Source organism: Cuculus canorus, chromosome 2 (assembly GCF_017976375.1).
Source record: "Cuculus canorus isolate bCucCan1 chromosome 2, bCucCan1.pri, whole genome shotgun sequence".
NCBI classification, from domain to species: Eukaryota; Metazoa; Chordata; class Aves; order Cuculiformes; family Cuculidae; genus Cuculus; species Cuculus canorus.
This window is the reverse complement of record NC_071402.1, coordinates 78,586,381-78,604,118: the sequence shown is the minus strand read 5'-3', so window position 1 is coordinate 78,604,118 and position 17,738 is coordinate 78,586,381. Positions and strand designations below refer to the sequence as shown.

Genomic DNA, 17,738 nt, shown 5'->3' with positions numbered 1-17,738 from the left:
GAGTATATTTCATGCAGTAAGAGTATATTTCATGCAGTAATGTAAATGAAGTGTAAGTCTTTCTGAATAAGCAAATACAAAATAGAAAATAAAATGCCTCATTCTGAAATTCAAAGCTGTTTAAATTTAGAACGAGCCTGGGAAATATCAACCTCTCGTAACACAGGACAGCCACGTGGCAATTTTCTGTAGTTTTCATAGCAGCACTTCTACTAATGCCTACAAGGTCTATGCGGCAAAAGTCAGACTTAAAAGTTTTGAGTAAATCACAGAATTGCTGAGGGACCTCTTGAGACCATACAGTCCAATCTTCCTGCTCAAACACAGTCAGCTAGAACAGTTTGCCCAGGACTGGGTCAAGCTGGGTTTTGAATATGAAGGAGGGCCTTCCTGGAATTACCCATACATTCTGTTCTTTGACAATACGCATCTTCAGATAGACGGAAACTTTACAACACAGACATTTAAAAAAAGCTGATTAAAAAAGCTGATAAAAAGCTGATTAAAAAGCTGATAAAATCCTGATTAATCTGCTAGCAAACACAAAAAACATAAAGAAGGAGGCACTGACACGCAAAATGATCCTTTTACACTTTTACTTATTTCATTATCACACTGCCTAAAAAGTAGCTAGATAGCATAAATGTTTCTGTGAGGGTTATCTGCTTTGCTGTTGAATCTTGCATGGTTTGCTATGAAGTTAGTTTCAGAGATTCTTTTCATAGAGGTCTATCAAGCTTGTAGACACAACTTCTTTAAACACATGCATCTGTCAGTCTGTCTCACCATTTTACTTTTGACGAGCTCTTCAATTGCACTGACTAGTTCTGCAGCACTGGGTGTCTCGGAGCTGGTCGGCCGTACCAATAATCGAGATGATGTCTGTGCAATTACACAAAGGAAAAAGAAACAGAGTTAGCCTGGTACTTGCTCAAGGATCACGAGAACTGCTTCACTTCTCTGTCAAAGGTACCCAAAAATGACTGTCAGTGTAGTATAACACTAAGATCATACCTTCCAGCTTGGGCAACTGGAATTGGAAATTTTAAGTAACCCCAAAAGAAGTTAAATGCTATGATCAAAATTCCTGTTCCTACATGCAATAGAAGTCAAGGAAATATCTTCCATCTTGCCAATTATGACAATGTCAATTATGACAAAGCAGCTATAAAAATTGCCTGAGCCAGCCCTGTATATAACAAATGGTTTATTGACATTTTAATGCCTGTTAAACAAAGCAACAACTGCAGAACAGTAACCAAGAAGACTTGAAATAAAGGAAGAAGCATTATTAAGCTATGAAAAAATACACCAGTAATGCAGGAGTATTTGCTTTTCTAAAGGAGTTGGGGTATACTGCCCAGATTTAGACGGCAAAATGAGCTCACCATTCCTTGTGCCATCCATTTTCCCCAATGGGATGTGTAGAGCACAGATGATCTCTGGCCTCATAAGCTATAAAATGCCAGTTCATAGATACAACTGAATGTAAAAGATGTTCACAGTAAAGGATTCTGGGAGAGGGCCATTAAATTCAGCCTCAGTAATTTGCAAACAGAGTCGTTTGCATATTACATTTATTGTTAAATAGCTGCAGAGTGGAAACTGGGTGTGATATGAACCTTGCTTCATATTACAAACAGCACAGTGAATATCATGTCCTGCAAATGTTTCCAACAAACTGGATAAGGAAATGGCACATATAATGACTTAACACAAGAGGTTCTGCTAAAAGCAAGGATGGGTGTAACAAGGCTCCCCATAAATAAATAAATATATATAAAAAGAATATACAGATTTTAGGTAGTTTGCCTTGTATTCACCTTATTCGGAAAGGAAAGTAGGGGTTAGGTAAGCAAAGGAAATACAGACAACTTTAAATGGAAAGATATGGGAACTGAGCCAAAGCAGAGACAGAACACAAGTCAACATAATGCTGCATAAGAATTTATAAAAAGAGAAAACAAAAAGCAAAAATAATTAGTTTCATATTAACACTAATACTGCTTATCCAAAAATTAAATGCAAACAACTTGTAAATTGCCATCAGACGCAAATCCATTACGTGTACAATGATTCTGCTGAACAGAAGAATGTATGTTGTGCAGATGAGCTCTTATGGGAGAAAATGTTTCTGTCATTTAGTGGCTTTAGACAAATCAGCATGGTCTAGCACAGGATGCTTGCATGCACACCAAAACCTGAGCATTCCCACAGCTAGCATGTCTTTTAGGCAGCTGTAGGCTCCTGACATCTGACTGCTGACCAGGTTTTCCAAAGCTATGCTTGTATGCAGGTTTTCACTTTGGATGTGGAGCTCAGCTTAGCCTTACAAAACACTGGCAGTGTTGGAATCAGACTCCAGTCAAGGTTCCTTCTCTCAGTTAGTCGTCTACGGGAGCATATGGGGTATGACTTGTTATAAATTCAGAACTGGTTGTTTTCCAGTTCATGTGGTTTTCTCACATATTGTCTGAAAAAGAAGGAGCTGCATAGGTGAAATCTGCCTGCTGACGTTCCTGATGATGTTCCGTGGGAACAGAATATACCCCTTGCCCAGAAAACGGGGAAAGGTGGAGGGAGCAACTGAACATGCACAGATGTGAGATTCTCCCGGAGCTCGGAGCTCGCTGGGCAGGGAGGGGGAAACCCAGTGAGCAGTGAGTTTCCAGCATGGAGTGTAGACCAGCAGCCCTGGAGAGGAAGAAATGCTCGCAGTGAGACCTAGACAAAAGCCAGGGCTCTGAGGTCACAGAAAGGAGGAGACATTCCTTGGAATCCAAAGGAGATGAGCAATTCAAGAAACCACTGAGTGTGGAAGGAATGTGAAGGACTCCGCCCAGAAAGCGGACAACCAGGAATTTGTTTGCAAGCCCTTTATTAATCAGTAACTCCACCAACAGAGCCAACTGACTTCTGCAGGGTAAAACTTTGCTCTGGCTTCTCACTTCTGCATTCCAATAAAGCATTTGCTTAAGGTACTGGAAATTGGTGGTGTATCTTGGTAGGTGTACTTCAGGGAGGTGCACAGAACCTCCCAGGCTGCCACATGAGAGGACTCATGCCTCTCACCATGCAATAGGATAAATATTGCACAAACACAGCCCACCACAGAAGAATGACTATTTATATGTTTCGAAAAGTTATGGTTTAATATTAACTCTACCAAATTTTAGCTTCTGAGAAGCCTTCTCTAGAATGCAGTTTAAGCTATTTCAAAAACTGTCCAAACGTGTTTTTACTGCAGTGGGTGCGTGGGTGCATGTTAACATCTTAAGAAGCAAAATTAAAACTTACTGTGGACTAAAAGTTACTCAATGCCTTTTTATCTGCTGTCGTAAGGGTCTCACTTTGCACCAGAAATACAAAAGTGAGTGCACGCTAACTTATAAGCGTACCACTTCACATAACTGTTCTTGAGGTGTACAAAGATTACTACATAAGAAAAATTGTCTCTTCTCTGGAGAACTTTTTACAAGACTGGCACATCAACTTTTTTTTGTACTGTTGAAGGGACAAGCAAATATGGCAGCTTATCAGCATGAACTTTAACATATTTTCAGCCAAACTCTTTTATTCTATTTCTAAGAGATTATTATTTTCTAGCAATAAAATATTGTCTCAGGTCTAAAGGCAGGCCTATTTTTGCTTGTTTTGTTTCACAAATATTTCTCAATATATTAAGTCCCCAAGTCATATATCATAGATTTTTCAATTCAGAAAACATGTAGGAATTAAAATACATATACAGCATGGGAGCCAGCTGTTTTGATCCTACAAATGATAGCTTTAGGGATGAGCAAGATCCCCACTGAAAGGCAATGTTTTTGAAAGGAAGAAAAAAATCCAGAAATAAATAAGATGAGCCAAAGTTATTAACAACATCTGCATCACTGAGAATACTAAGTAATCAGCCACAAAATTAACTAACAATATTCAATGCCATACATTACAAAGGCTATAAATTTTAAGCAACAAAATGGGAAGAAAACAGTAAAGCACGTATTTGGTGCACCAGTCCAGACTGTTCCCATTCCAAAAACCTTCATTTCCAAGCCTGATACTTGTCCCATAAGTGTCTGATCCAGGTTGAAAATGGGAATAGACTCTCAAAATGTACGAACATCATAACATTTAAGAAAAAGAGATTATATGCAAGTAAGGTCTCCGTGATGCTGCTCCTATCTTCATCCAGAATTTCATTACTGATGGAAAATTTTTACCCTCAATTTTAATGTACCTTCTTTAGCAAAATCCAGATGGATTATAACCGTTGTTTGGGTATTAATTTCTTAATACACCTTTTTCCTAGACAGCGAAAAAAAAAAGGTGATGTGAAGAGCTCCTGCTGTTAAAGCATGCACATAGAAATTTTGTTTCACCTGAACTGTTCACCAAAACAAGATTGTGAACAGCCTGATCTGAAAAGGTCATGTACAACTGTTAATTTCTCCAGACAAACTTTATTTGCACAGGGCATTTTAACCTCAGTACCCAAAGGTACAATTATAAAACATGGCTTCAATCAGATCTAAACAGGCCCGCAAACACACAAAGTGGCCCATTTCTACATTTAAACTGCTAGCAGAAAAATTTCTGCACTTGTGCTTTTAAAAATAGAGAAGCATTTAATTCACACTGCTTCCACAGGGAAATCCTTTAATGTTGTCTACAGTGGCACAGTGATTCCTTTTGTCTACCATAAAGATATATTATGTACATTTCAGAGGCTTTTGGAAACAGAAGATATGCGCAAACAGAGGTTATTTCAATACGCAAAGCCTTTCCCTGCTTCCTTCTCCTACCTTGTCATCCTGCGAGTCGGGCTGGAGAAGACTGTGTTGCTGAATTGCCATTGGAGGAGGAAGCGGTACAGCATCTGCTCCTTCTTCGCCTTCCTCCTCCCCACAGCTCTGCATGCCTGAAGAGGATGACTTGGAAAGAGTTCCACTGCTCAGTCCCTCGTTCCGACCTCTCTGTAAATAAAATAAAGATTAAAAAAAAGCTTGGTAAAATGAAGCTCTGTTACCTCCTCAAGAGCACAAAGGTTGTTACCACAAGCTTGTATTAAACAAGTCTGTTCTGTAGATTCACCACTCTCCCAACAAGTCAAGATGATCCCACAAACGCAGTGCAGTGCAGTTCCTCAGCAGAGAAAGAAAAAAGCAGACACCGAAGGTAGTTTTCAGGTTTTGGTAAAACCAGATGGATTCAGATACTGAGAAGACAACATTCAGCTTAAAATCTACTACAGGAAAGCGTTATGAAAGCCACGTTTGTTTTCCAAGTCCAGTTCTGTAAAGAATTCTAACTTGGAAAACTCAAGAACTTTGTATGATGTACCAACCCTCACAGAAAGACTTCTAAAGGACATTAAAGAAACCTTATTACAACATGAAGCATTTTGTCAATTATCTTTTCTATCCCCTCCCCTTTAAAGCAGTGAGAGCTGACTGCTTGTATGATTTTTATAGTTGTGTTGAAAGAAAGTCCTTCCAATTATACAAGGAACTACGATTTCAACTAGCTAGTTTCGTGTAACTGAGCTCACAGGATAATTTAACTATCTTTAGAGGCAGACAGCACAGATGGTTATTGTTTTTTCCTGCCTATAAGGCACTGGCCTTAGGTTTTCCCTCACTCACAAAACTGCAGAATAACAGATACTCTCAAAACAATGCTATAACTGTGTAACAGAGGGTCTCTTTCCACAGTCTGATATTCAAGGACAGAGGCTGCCATATTTACTATTTGACTAATGGTAACTACCATTTGATTTGAAGGACCAGTAATTTTTCTGTGCTCTAACTCTTACTCAAGGTATAAATACAGCAGTTAAGCAGCTCACCCTATATTTTCCCTGACCCATCGACAAAAAAAAAGGAAAGGAAATATAAAATGACTTGATGATTCCCAGAACATCTTTACTCACAAAGCTGCTTCCCTGAGTGGAGTAAGAGAGCAAAGCCAAAGAACAACATTTTATTTCACTCTCCTATTTCTCTTTTTCAACCAGAGAACCTTCTAACTTTTTTCTGTCCAACTAACTAGAGCGTTAGCTTTACTAACACTCTCAACGCAGAAGGTCACAAACTGTGCCTGGCAAAGTATTTATGTGAAGTACAGCAGTCATCAAGAATGAGCGCAAGGCACATACCACTTTGTTCAACTGTTGGACAGTCAACTGAGGTGACGACCTTAACGTGACAACATTTAGTTCTTCAAAAAACATAAAAAAAAGTCTCAGGAGGCTGCCCCCAACACTTACCTCTTCAACAGTTTCATCTTGTGGAGTTGCTGCACTATCATCGGAGTCCTTCTGAGAGCCTGCATCAGCACTTTTACGAACCTCTCTACTCTTCTTATGTTTGTGGGCCAGTTTTTTGACATGCCCGTCTGCTTTTCCACTGCTAAGACGCCTCACAGGACTGGTAAGCCATTTTCTCAAAGTGTTGCCGGGGCGCTTGGGGCCGGGGGAGCTCTGTGCACCGATCATGTGGGGCTGAAGCGATGTTACCGAAGCAGGAGGACTGGCATCATTGCTGGAGACCGAAAGGGAATCTGGCAAAAGAATGAGGGGAACATTTTAAAGCTGAAACTCTGGTGAGGAAACAAAGCAAATGATCTATGCACTAATCAATATCAGACTGAATTTATGGGAGAATTGACTGGATTACCATGAAGTAACCTGGCCTGTAACACCACGAGAACTACCAGTGTTTATGCTGCATGTGGCCACCCACACATAAGCACCAGTTATATGCTTAGAACAGGCAAGCATTCATTAACTCGCTGTGCATATCTATAGCCTCATTTGTAATTCATACTCAGCACTGCTGATACTTACTTGATAGCAGAGTAGACTTTCCATATGCTACCTAACTTTATCGAAGGATATGCTTGTTTTATTTTTTAATGTATACTGCTTTGAGCATGTACACGAAGAGCAAAAATAATTGCCTTAATGAGACAAGTAAATTATTTTTCAAGCACCAAATTTTATTGCAAATGCTCCTGTTACTCTCATTATTTAGTATTTATTTATTTCTCCTACCCTTGGTAAAGAAGAATCCATAAAAGGAGTTCTGTTTTGTTAAAAAGGCACAGAAACATAAATGTTAAAAAACATATTTGCTCAAATCTTAGGATGAGCAGTACTGCTCAACATGGTAATGCCTGAAGCTCTGTACTCAAACAAAGGATACACTTTTCTCAATCAATAGCTAAATGTGCATGAGGTCACTACTAGTTTCCCACCTAGGCTCCTGTCACTCGAACTGGACTGTAAGCTTATGATAAATGCTAACTGGTTAGCTATCGTGAGACTACATTTCTTTTTTGCCAGGCAGCACAATGCTTTCCCCCGCCAGCAATTCCATTTCCTAAAACCATACTTTTTTTGGGGGGACAACCTTGTAACACCACTCCTGTGAATATAATCTACCACACTAGGGTATTAACAAAACTCTCCCAGGTTGTCAAATATGTTTTTTTTTCCCCATGTGTTCTCTTTTGTAGATAGATAGTTTACATAAGGATGACATAAATAATGTTCTGTTGAATGTTTCCACTGCTGGGAATTAAATGCAGTGCTTGTGTTCCTTCTTGAAGCTTGACACAGATGTTCAGGTCACTTCTGGCAGCTTTTCCTTAAGAAGTGTATGGCCAATCTGACCAAAGGTAGTTTGAATTTTGTAGAATATTAATATAGTCACACCGATGTAGCATTACACTTCATTGTAAACACTCAAATGCCTTGGATCTACGCACAAGTACGTGAGCCTGCTCTGTTTCCATAGCATGTTAAATGCAGATTATGGCTTTGAACTGAGATGGAGAAAGAGACAAAATGTGAATATAATAGGTTAGGACTTTTATTTTTCCTCCACTGTTCAAGCCGTTCCAAATTGGGCATTCTTTCCTTGGAACTGAAAATTGTCATCTATCAGGTTGCTTGTCAATATTTTTCTCTGTTCTCATAAAACCCAAATGGTATGTGACTGTTAAGATACATCAGCTCTGATGCTAATAACTCCTGTAGCCTATAATGTACAAACACATACCTAATAATTGCTATTAACCACCTTATTCATCATGCTTCCATAAAGCTGAAGATAAACAAACTTTATAAAGCATACTTTCAGTCCAACAAGCCAGCTGATAAAACTTTAAAGCAAGTCAACCAGAATCATGATTCATCTACAGAATTATCTTCCAGCCTTCGCTGTAGCCATGCCGCACATGGGTAAGGAGACTTCCTATGATGCCATTAACCTGGTTTCAAGGCTCAAAGTAATTGGTACTACCAAAAAGCAGATGCAGAGTTACGTTAATCAACTTTGTCTCTAAGTCTTGGTATAAGTGCTACAGAATTACCACACTATTTTCTTGTTGAAGCAGGAAACATAAGGAAGAAATTAATTACCAAAAACAATGGTTTTCAAGCTGCATTCTGAGTATCCCTCAAGGCCCCTGGATTACTGCTTAAGGGTTCTCAGCCCATATACACATGAATAAAAAAAGCAAGCCTACTAGCCCATCAGCATCCACATGACAGATTTTTCACTTCATTTAAAAAAAAAAAAAAAACAACAAGAAAAATTGGTCTTCTAATTAAAAAAATTCCAAGCAAAACTCGCAACCATCTGCAAGCTCTCCACAGGAATCCAAACAATCTCATATTAAACCTCTGTAAGAGGTTAGTTTGACTGCTCTTTCAGTACACTCAACTTTACCTTTATTGTAACATGCATCTTTTAATTTTTATCAGATATCTTGTTTCAGAAATCATAGCAAAAAGCAGCTGATAGGTATTTCAATGAATAACCTTCTGGCACTTTAGTGGAACAGAGAAGAGAAAGAAACAGTGCTGGTATTCTTGTAAACAAGTTTCTTAAAGCACAAACTACAAGCTTTGTTGTCAAGACTCACAAACTTGAAGATGTTACAGTCACTCAGCCAAGTTTTGCTTTCATTTGTATATATTTTTCATCCCAATAATGGTTCATACAAGGTTCTTCCACACAAACAAAATAGAGCATATTCACTTGTTTATTAAAAAAAGCAATTAAGCCTTTACAGAAGTTCACCGTGTACTGTTTTGTATTTTTATATCTGTTGCATTTCTTTTCTTTAAGATTACTCCTTTCTAAGAAAAAGGCAGTATGGTGGTGCAGTGACTGCATAAGATTTACATCAACATGCCTATCCCTAAGCCTAAAACATGCCAGCAGCCAATAAATCCATTCTTCGTCTTATAAAACCTGTGTTTCACCTCCTCAAATTCTCACCCATTGTTATGACAATAAACACTTACCAACTACCAAATTTCTTGTTAAATTGAACAGTGCAATGCAGAGCCCCTGAAATTGTGGGAGACAAGTATTTATGTCTGTCTGCATTTTTGCTCTGCCACTCCTCCTCTTAAGCCAAGTTGGCCAAGAGTTTGTGGGCAGGAGGAGGCAAAAGAGCAGGAAGAAATACATACACTCTGCTCAAGTGGAGAGGATCTAAGAAAAAACAACGTTAGCCAGACATGTTTCACAGTACATACTTTAGCCATATCCTCCCACACAGCATTAGTTTTCATTTGGCATGCAGCATGTAACTTCTTCACATCTTCTCTTCTGCATGATTTAATAGGAAGTACTTATTGAAATATTATTAGGGCTTCAGGGAATCATAAAAGTGAACAAAGTGTAAGTAGCACACCAAAATGATAGCACTGTTCCACCTTGCTCTTTTAAGCATGAAAACACTAGGGGAGAAGGAAAAGCTTAAAATTAATAAAAATGCTTCATTTCCACAAAAACACCTGCTTAAATATCAAATTCTATTTTAAAAAGGCATTTAAAGGGGGGTGGGGTGTTAACTTTACCAACATTAACCTGAATGGAATACCAACCCACTAGCCTCTTCAGAGATCAGACCTGATTTTTCACCCCTCCTTAAATTTGCAGAAACATCTTTACAACCTCATAGTTCAGTGTTAATACTCACTGCAAATATTCCATGCCAGTATTTTCCCAGTGAGACCCTTTACCATCCATTTTCCCATCCCAGTTGGAGTAAAAATTCTCCAATTCTTACTCTCATCCACTTCCTCAGGAGACCAGTTACAATAATAAAGCAGTCATAAAAAACCCTAGGTACTCAAGTTCATATATTTATGTAGAGGCATTGCCAGATCCAAACATTAGGGAATATCAATATCCCATACAGGCATTTTCAAGAGCACAGAAAGACATTTCACCTCACTATGAGAACAGCCACACGGGTGTGCCTAATTTCCCCTTGTCCTATCACTATATACTACTTTTATCTATATAATCAGGGATACAGACTTGGTTTGATTGATTACCATGCTGGGGACTGTTTACACTAAATGGGCTTTGTTTCCTTTATGACTACACAGAAAATTGTTTTTCTAGGGTTGCTCAAGAATATTTTATCACTAAAACACGCAAAGAGGAAAAAGGAGTATTCAAAATTAAACCAAGAACAACATAGACTTTTAAAGCCAACACAGATGGAATAAATTTGGGGGATGCTAACCCCAACTGTGTTTCAAGTACAGTAAACTTTCTAGTGAGTGTCAGATTCCCTTTAGAAAAAGACAAATGCAACAGATGGCCATCTTGGAGAGAAAAAAACCCAACACACATGTAACGATTGCACACAGCAACACCAATCCAACAAGGAACCATCGAATTTAATAGAATTGCTATTTGCTCAAGTATAGACAGCTTTGTAGTTCAATAAAGGATTTTAAAAAACCTAATGGATGGGCTTTGTTTTATAATTCATAGCCACAGTAAGAAAAGAAGGCACTTAACTGCCATTTCCCCCAAAGTAAAAACCACATATGTTGCTCTGGCGGTGAGGCCAGACAGTTCACCGAGAGTCCATAAATACAGTTTTGAAGTTAAAAAAAAAAAAAAGGGCAGGCAGCATGGGTTCTGACCCCCTCAAACTAGAAGATAAAGTTACCTCCAACAAACAGGCAAATTCTCATTCTAGTCCCAGCTTTCTTAGTACTAGAAACATGCACATCTGTGATTAATAAACCATTTTTTTCCCCTAAAAAATAAATCAGTCATGTTAAGTTAGTTGATGACTTGAAAGACTCTGCTTTATATTAACTATTTCCACGTTGCTGTTTTTAGAGTTTCAGTGTTTACAAGGAGAGTGAAGGGCTACAAAAAACCTGACTACTTTACCTAGGGAATCAAACCACGTCTATTTGATGCCCACTCTGCACCATCTAAACTGCAAATGCTGCAAAAACAAAAGTAAAAACATTTTATGACCTCCAGACTATGAAACAGGGATGGGGCAAGGAGTGAAAAACCCAGCAAACCAAATCTAGTAACCCCAACTGACATCTCACATGGCCAGTGCAGACTTTAGGACCATGGACTTGAAGGACCAGAGCAGTCAAAACAGGACAATTAACCAGCTCATCAGTAAGGTTTGATGCAGTTATGTTACAAGAAGAGATGCTTGTTGGTTCAAAACAGACAGCATGATCTACGCTGCTGCATTTGCGAGTTTTATATATAAAGTGGAAAACGCTAGAGTTCAGTGATATCCCTACAAACATGTCCCAACCTAAGCCAAGTCAATGTACCATCAGAGGAAACAAAAACAATATACAAGCATCTAACGACAAAAGCCTATACATGGTCATCACTTGTTGTTAGATGAGATGGAGAAAGCCTGGAAAAGTAGTCTGAGGTTTATTTCATTCATGGACACAAACATGCACAGTTTCTGCCTGGCAACTGCTTTTGTAGTACGAGGCTATCAATCTGCCATGTACAAGACCACTCAGATACTTTAGTATGGATCAAGAATTTTATTTCTTTCCTGCTGGGTATCCTCTTTAGACTACCCTCACTTCATATTCTTTTAAAGCAATACAGAAATACACATCAAAAGGCATTAGATGTGTTTCAACTTTAACAAGCCACCATAAAAATGGTTACCAATTAAAGACAAAGCAGTTTGAGCTTGCAAATGGGGAACTTCCACCATGCCCTTTGGGAAGCACAAGTTTCATGATGATACAGAGATAATTCAATAATTTTCATGAAACTAGTTTCTTATAAATCACAAAATGCAGAAAGCTAGTACTCAATATATAAAAGAAAAATCTTCCAATCTAGTTTGTGTTTGGAGTGGAACATACACACTCTTCATCCCTGGTCAACAAATCCTTCCTACATTTATCTCAATTAACACACCATGCTGAAATACAACTTGTAGTTTTTTCGGTGCATGTATAGACAAAGAGTTCAATTCCTTAGTGTATCTTCCCTGATTAATGAGTCATCTGTATTTGTATTGATACATACACTAGACCACTTGAATTTAAATGTATTCAATAATTAAGTCTTCCAAGTCATCAAAAGCTGATTGTACTAGTATCAGATAGACTGGAATTTTTAGCTTGAGGCTAGATACTATTCAGCTTCTCTTAATGAGATATTAAGTTGCCCTGCTAGCATGTCTACAATAAAAAAACTCCAACCCTCCCCAAAGATAGACACTGTTATCTTAATAACTTCTGAAATGGAGAAAAGTCATCCAACAAACATATTTGCAACAGCACTAGAGAAAGGAATGAAGAAAATCTCTCATTTATGGCCAAAAGAATATTCACTTGAGTTAGAAACTAGTGACATTTGCCTGAAGGGTTTAATATGTTATTACTATTTTATCTCTTTTTATTTAATATCCTCTCCTGCCTTCATACCCTGTAAATGTAACACCAAGGTTTTACATTTAAACTTTTAAATAATTTCATATTATTATAGCTTTCATGCAGAGACAGCTGTAAACACATCAACTGCTATCTAGGAGCTAAACACGAACAAAAATTGGACCAAAAAAACCCTCTGCTTAAGACTGCTAGACAGTTTTGGTTTTCACTTTTTTTTTTTTTTTTTTAAAGCAGGAAGAAGGCATGATATTGTGCCAGAAAAAACTTTCCCAGGTTAACTACAGTAGTTCTGTTTGTGCGCCTTGGAATTCAGACCACAGGGATACAAAACGCCAACCTAAAATCTTGTATATTAGAAGTGCAAGACAGCACTGCAGAAGGGGAGAGTGGACTTTGTGGGGCACTTCATTCTTTGCAATAAGCTGCTATTCTCCCCTGTTTCTGGAGAGACATATATTTTATGTCACAAGTAGGAAGTATTAAAATGTTACTCACACTGCTGAAGTTCATTATCACAGTTTGTGAAAACCACAAGCTTTTAATAGATTAGATCTCAGCTTTCCTGTACACAGCTTATATTTTAAGAGGTAACATCTTGATCTTGACTCCACTCTTTTGAACACCAGTTTGCCCAGATTTCAAGATAGCAACATCCGTGTGCCTGGCAGGACATGCCAAAGACAGATTTATGTCACTTAGCACTGTCTGTCAGTCAAGTTCAGAGTCTATGTCAGTGCGCTGAGCCACGATCTCTTACCTCTCTACAGATCAATGCAATTGCCCTGATCATTTTAATACGATTATCTCCTCCTGGAGGGGGGCATATTTCTACTAACCAATAACTGCAGAGGCTTGCACACTTTTATGTAACAGCTGATGAACTGCTCGTGTTCCAATTTTCAGGTAAAGTTTTCTCCTTTCTATGCACAATCTCTGGTGAGTTTCTTTGGGCCAACTGAGGCCGTAAGTTAGTTATCTCTTGCACTTCACCTATGTCTCAGGATACATGACATCGCTTTACATCACCATTAAGGAAGAAGCACATAACATTTTTTGCTCTGCAGAGCTACAACAGGCAAGATTTTCACTGACAGACTTAAGTTACATACATACAGCTAACTCCCTTATAGGGGCTGACACATAACTTGTAATTGAGAATATCAAGGTGATACCCTTCTTTCATTAAATAGTTGTGAAAGTTCTTCAGTGCAAACAGAGAGAGAAAAGAAATACTGCTTGTCTATATTAGAAAACAAGTTTTCCCATAGCACCAATGTAATTTCTCCATCTTCCTTTAAATAGAGTAGTTTTTAAGATCAATTTCTCAATGAGATGTTTCACAAAGTCTCAACTACATCACCCGTTTTGAAAACTTGGGTGCTTTGGAGCTTTACTACAGCCATGTACATTTTAAGAAGTCTTATTTATATGCCATAAGCAATATACAAGTCTTTAGGATGACCAAAAGCAGACGATCAGATGAAGCCATGGTCCATCCACTCCTCTCTCCAGAATCAAGGACACGACAGGAGCAGTGAATGCCAAGAACAACTGTGTTTAAGGCCCAGGGCCACTGTATCCATGCTAGGGCGAGTTGTAGAAAAGCTGCTCACAACTCCTCAGTCTATCCTGCTCCCCACTACCGGTCCTAATCATTAGTTTAAGTTCTCAGCACAAGAAGCTGGGTGAGGGCACAACACAGCTCCTGAAGCAGTGGGAATTGGCAGCATTAGCTTTCTTCCAACCGCTCCAAGTAACAGCACTCCTTGCCTTTGACAAAACCAAGCAGTTAGCTTGTGGGGAGAAGCGAGGTCTGGGCCAAAGAAGGAAAAGACTGTAGGCAGAAGCTTTGGGCCTGGGCCTCATAGGCAGCGCCGGCGCTTAAGACACTAGACAGAGTTTTTGTGACTGTTGACAAGCTATTTGTCTCAACACATGCTGCATGCAAACTACTTTTGAAGAGCCATGCTGTATGACGTTAGCAGCAAAGATGTGGCTCTGCTCTTGGTGGAGAGCTGTATGTCATACCACAAATGGGAACCACTATTAACAAGACCTGTGATAAGCAGTTTCAGATTTTAATTGGGGCAACTGCAAAACCCATTCTTGCTCATCTGTTACAGAGCTGAAGAGTTTTATCATCTACAACTTCAATTTATGCTGCAAAACAATTTTTCCCTGGGAAATGGATAAAAATAAATGACAGTCCTAGAAGCACAGCTGTGAAGCAGCACAGCAGTGTATCTGGTATGCTGTGTGCATCAGTCCAGAAGAGGAAGATATGATGAGATACAAAACAAAAATGTCAATATAGATAACAGAACAGTCAACCAAAGGGCTAAAAAAAAGACACATTTAGCAAGTCCTCAGCTCTACTGAAAATAGAGAAAGATGTGGGGAAAGATGGAGAGAAGCAAGCCTGTAGAAATTGCATTAAGAAGAATCATGATCTCAGATGTTATTTAAAGTAACATAAGCCATTCTTCCCTGTGCCAACACTCAACAGCACCAAGCATCTTAATGGAAGGAATTTATCCTATGCAGATTTTTAAACACCTCCCACTACTCCAACAAAAAGGTCGCATATTAACTAGTTCATTGCAAGCAACTTCAAGCACTTCTTAAACTGTGAACAGATACACAGATAGGAATGAAATTAGCTTCCACCACACTTATTTAAGTGATAAAAACAAGTTTCACGATTGTGAAGACAAAACCCAATCATATACAAACTCAGCATAAAATGCTAGGCTAATTTTTTTCCTTCCGTCCAGAAGTTGGAAAAAATTTGAGCAAGCACAACCTCTACCATGTATTTACAAATGAGTGCCCTCAAGGAGAAGATAAAGTAGATGCATTTTATTCTGTCTCTTTTCCCAAAGCCTTAAAAAATTACAACATATGAGAAAACCTCCAAAAATTCTCTAGTAAAACTGAGAGATTATACGACAAGAGTCAATAAACATACCCTGAAATACAAAGGGGAGAAACTAATAATATGTGCTAAGCATATCTTGAAGTGTATTAGCAAAGTTCATAAACATAGAGACAGTACAGTGCTAATATCAAGTTACAAGAACAAATGATACATAAAAAAGACGTTATCAACTTTCATTTGTTTAAAAACCCCAAGTTATTAAACTACTTGTACTAAAAAAATAGTTTCTTTTCTCTTCACCTACTGCAGTTACACGTTAACCTAAATACACATACTAATCCAATAGCAATTTTAACAGTCTTTTTTTTTTTTCTTTTCCTCCATCCTCCTGATTCAAAGCAGAAGAGCTCATTAGAACAACTAGCGATTGTTTGCAGTCACAGCTTCAGCAACAGCTGTACAAACACATCAATCTCAAGTTAGGGACTCTGCTATAAGCCTAATAATTATATAAAGCACTCATTTAGTTTAGCTTTGGGGCTACTACTATAAACTTTGGTCATTTTCTCCTTCCAAATGTTATACTGCTGTATCCCTCAAAATATAAATTAAGTAATTAAAGGAATTGGGAGGCAAGATGGAATGGCTAAAACTGACAAAAACAGGTCCTCCAAAATTCCTATATATAAAAAACGTTTACTCTTTATCCAATTAAGTGACAGTGCTAGAAACTAATTGTAGTAACATTGTTTTGCATCATAAAATGTTGACCTTTTCAGTGCACATATTACCTGGAGTATTAAGGAGCAGAGCCAGGCCCTTGCAGCCATGCCATTGCTTTCAGCCTCCACACTGCATAACTAGATGACTGTAGGTGATGACAGACAACTTCCTTCGAGCTCAATCCCACCTCAATAACTACATTATCAAGAGCAGACTTAGATGACAGTGATTAGAAACCAAACTGGTTTTAAACTTAGTCTTCAGATGGAAATGTAACCCGAGCAATGCAATCAGAGCACACATGATTTTAATAAAGGTCAGTCACATTGGAAATGCAATTTTTTTTTTTTTTTTTAACAGACTCTGAGTCAAGGTTGACTAGCAGATAGCTTTTGAAAGTCATAATGCCAAACTGCTACAGAGATTCCTTTTCAGGATGAATTACACTAAGGGATTAGGGATGGGGAAGATACTCCTCCACAAATTCATCAATCTTGATTAAAGATGAAGTTAAAAGGGGATAGATAATTCCTTGGTATAGATGCATTTTAAAACAAGCAAACTATAAATTAATGGAAGATGTGACACTTTTTATCTCAATGCGCATTTAAAATACACTGAATACTAAAACCAGATTCCATCACTGGCATGTTCATCAACTTGATTACAGTCTTTTCAGGAATAACACAGTCACTGCTGAATTTTCTCTGGCATGATCAAGCCCACATCATACACAAATAAAAAAAAAGCTACATTTTGCAATGCAACTTCTCTGTTGATTTTATTTCCTTCAATTATTCCCAATAAGGGCTCAAGAGGAAGGTGATGTGGTGAACAGACTTACCCATGCAGGCATCTAAATCTCAATCCTTTGAATTATTCTCTAGCTCCCATCCATCTAATATTGTCTAAGTGGATACAGGAAAATGATGCGATAGGACCATGGGAGAGCAGTACAAAACTTGTTTGGATATAGGAATCAAATTTAATTAGACAAGGAGGAGGGAGGGGAATCTGTATCAATAATAACTGCTACACAATAATTACTGTTACAGTAAATTATTATTATACAAAAAACTGTAAGCCTGAATTCAAGGGGAAAATAAGTTACCCAGAAGAAACAAGATATGGAATTTAATTAGCTTTTATTCCTTTTTGTACAGAAAAAACATTTCTCCCTTTATTTAAGTCCACGGTATTTCATAGAATGCATCTAGACAGCTGATCTCTATTAAGCTCTCTTCTTAGGGCAAACTACCTTATGTAGTTGGCTAACTTGGGTGTTGGGTTTTTTTTTAACCACCTATTCAAGAACATTGACTGGAGATGTCCAATCCCGGGTTCAAATGCAAACAAACAAACGTGTTTTAATAAACATACTTAACTATTCGCTGTGAGAAAAAACAATCTTTA

The 17,738-nt window shown here is 38.1% G+C and overlaps 1 protein-coding gene across 5 annotated transcripts in view; it reads right to left on the bottom strand.

Moving 5' to 3' along the window:
- TRIO (trio Rho guanine nucleotide exchange factor) overlaps positions 1 to 17,738 on the bottom strand; it is a 249,072-nt gene that overhangs the window by 27,110 nt on the left and 204,224 nt on the right. For all 5 annotated transcript variants that reach the window (XM_054057258.1, XM_054057257.1, XM_054057255.1 and 2 more), the window contains exons 35-37: positions 6,269 to 6,561; positions 4,806 to 4,976; positions 787 to 882 (exon numbers count right to left, since the gene is read on the bottom strand). In XM_054057258.1, coding sequence (XP_053913233.1) covers positions 787 to 882; positions 4,806 to 4,976; positions 6,269 to 6,561 — 560 coding nt within the window. The remainder of the gene's footprint in view (positions 1 to 786; positions 883 to 4,805; positions 4,977 to 6,268; positions 6,562 to 17,738) is intronic.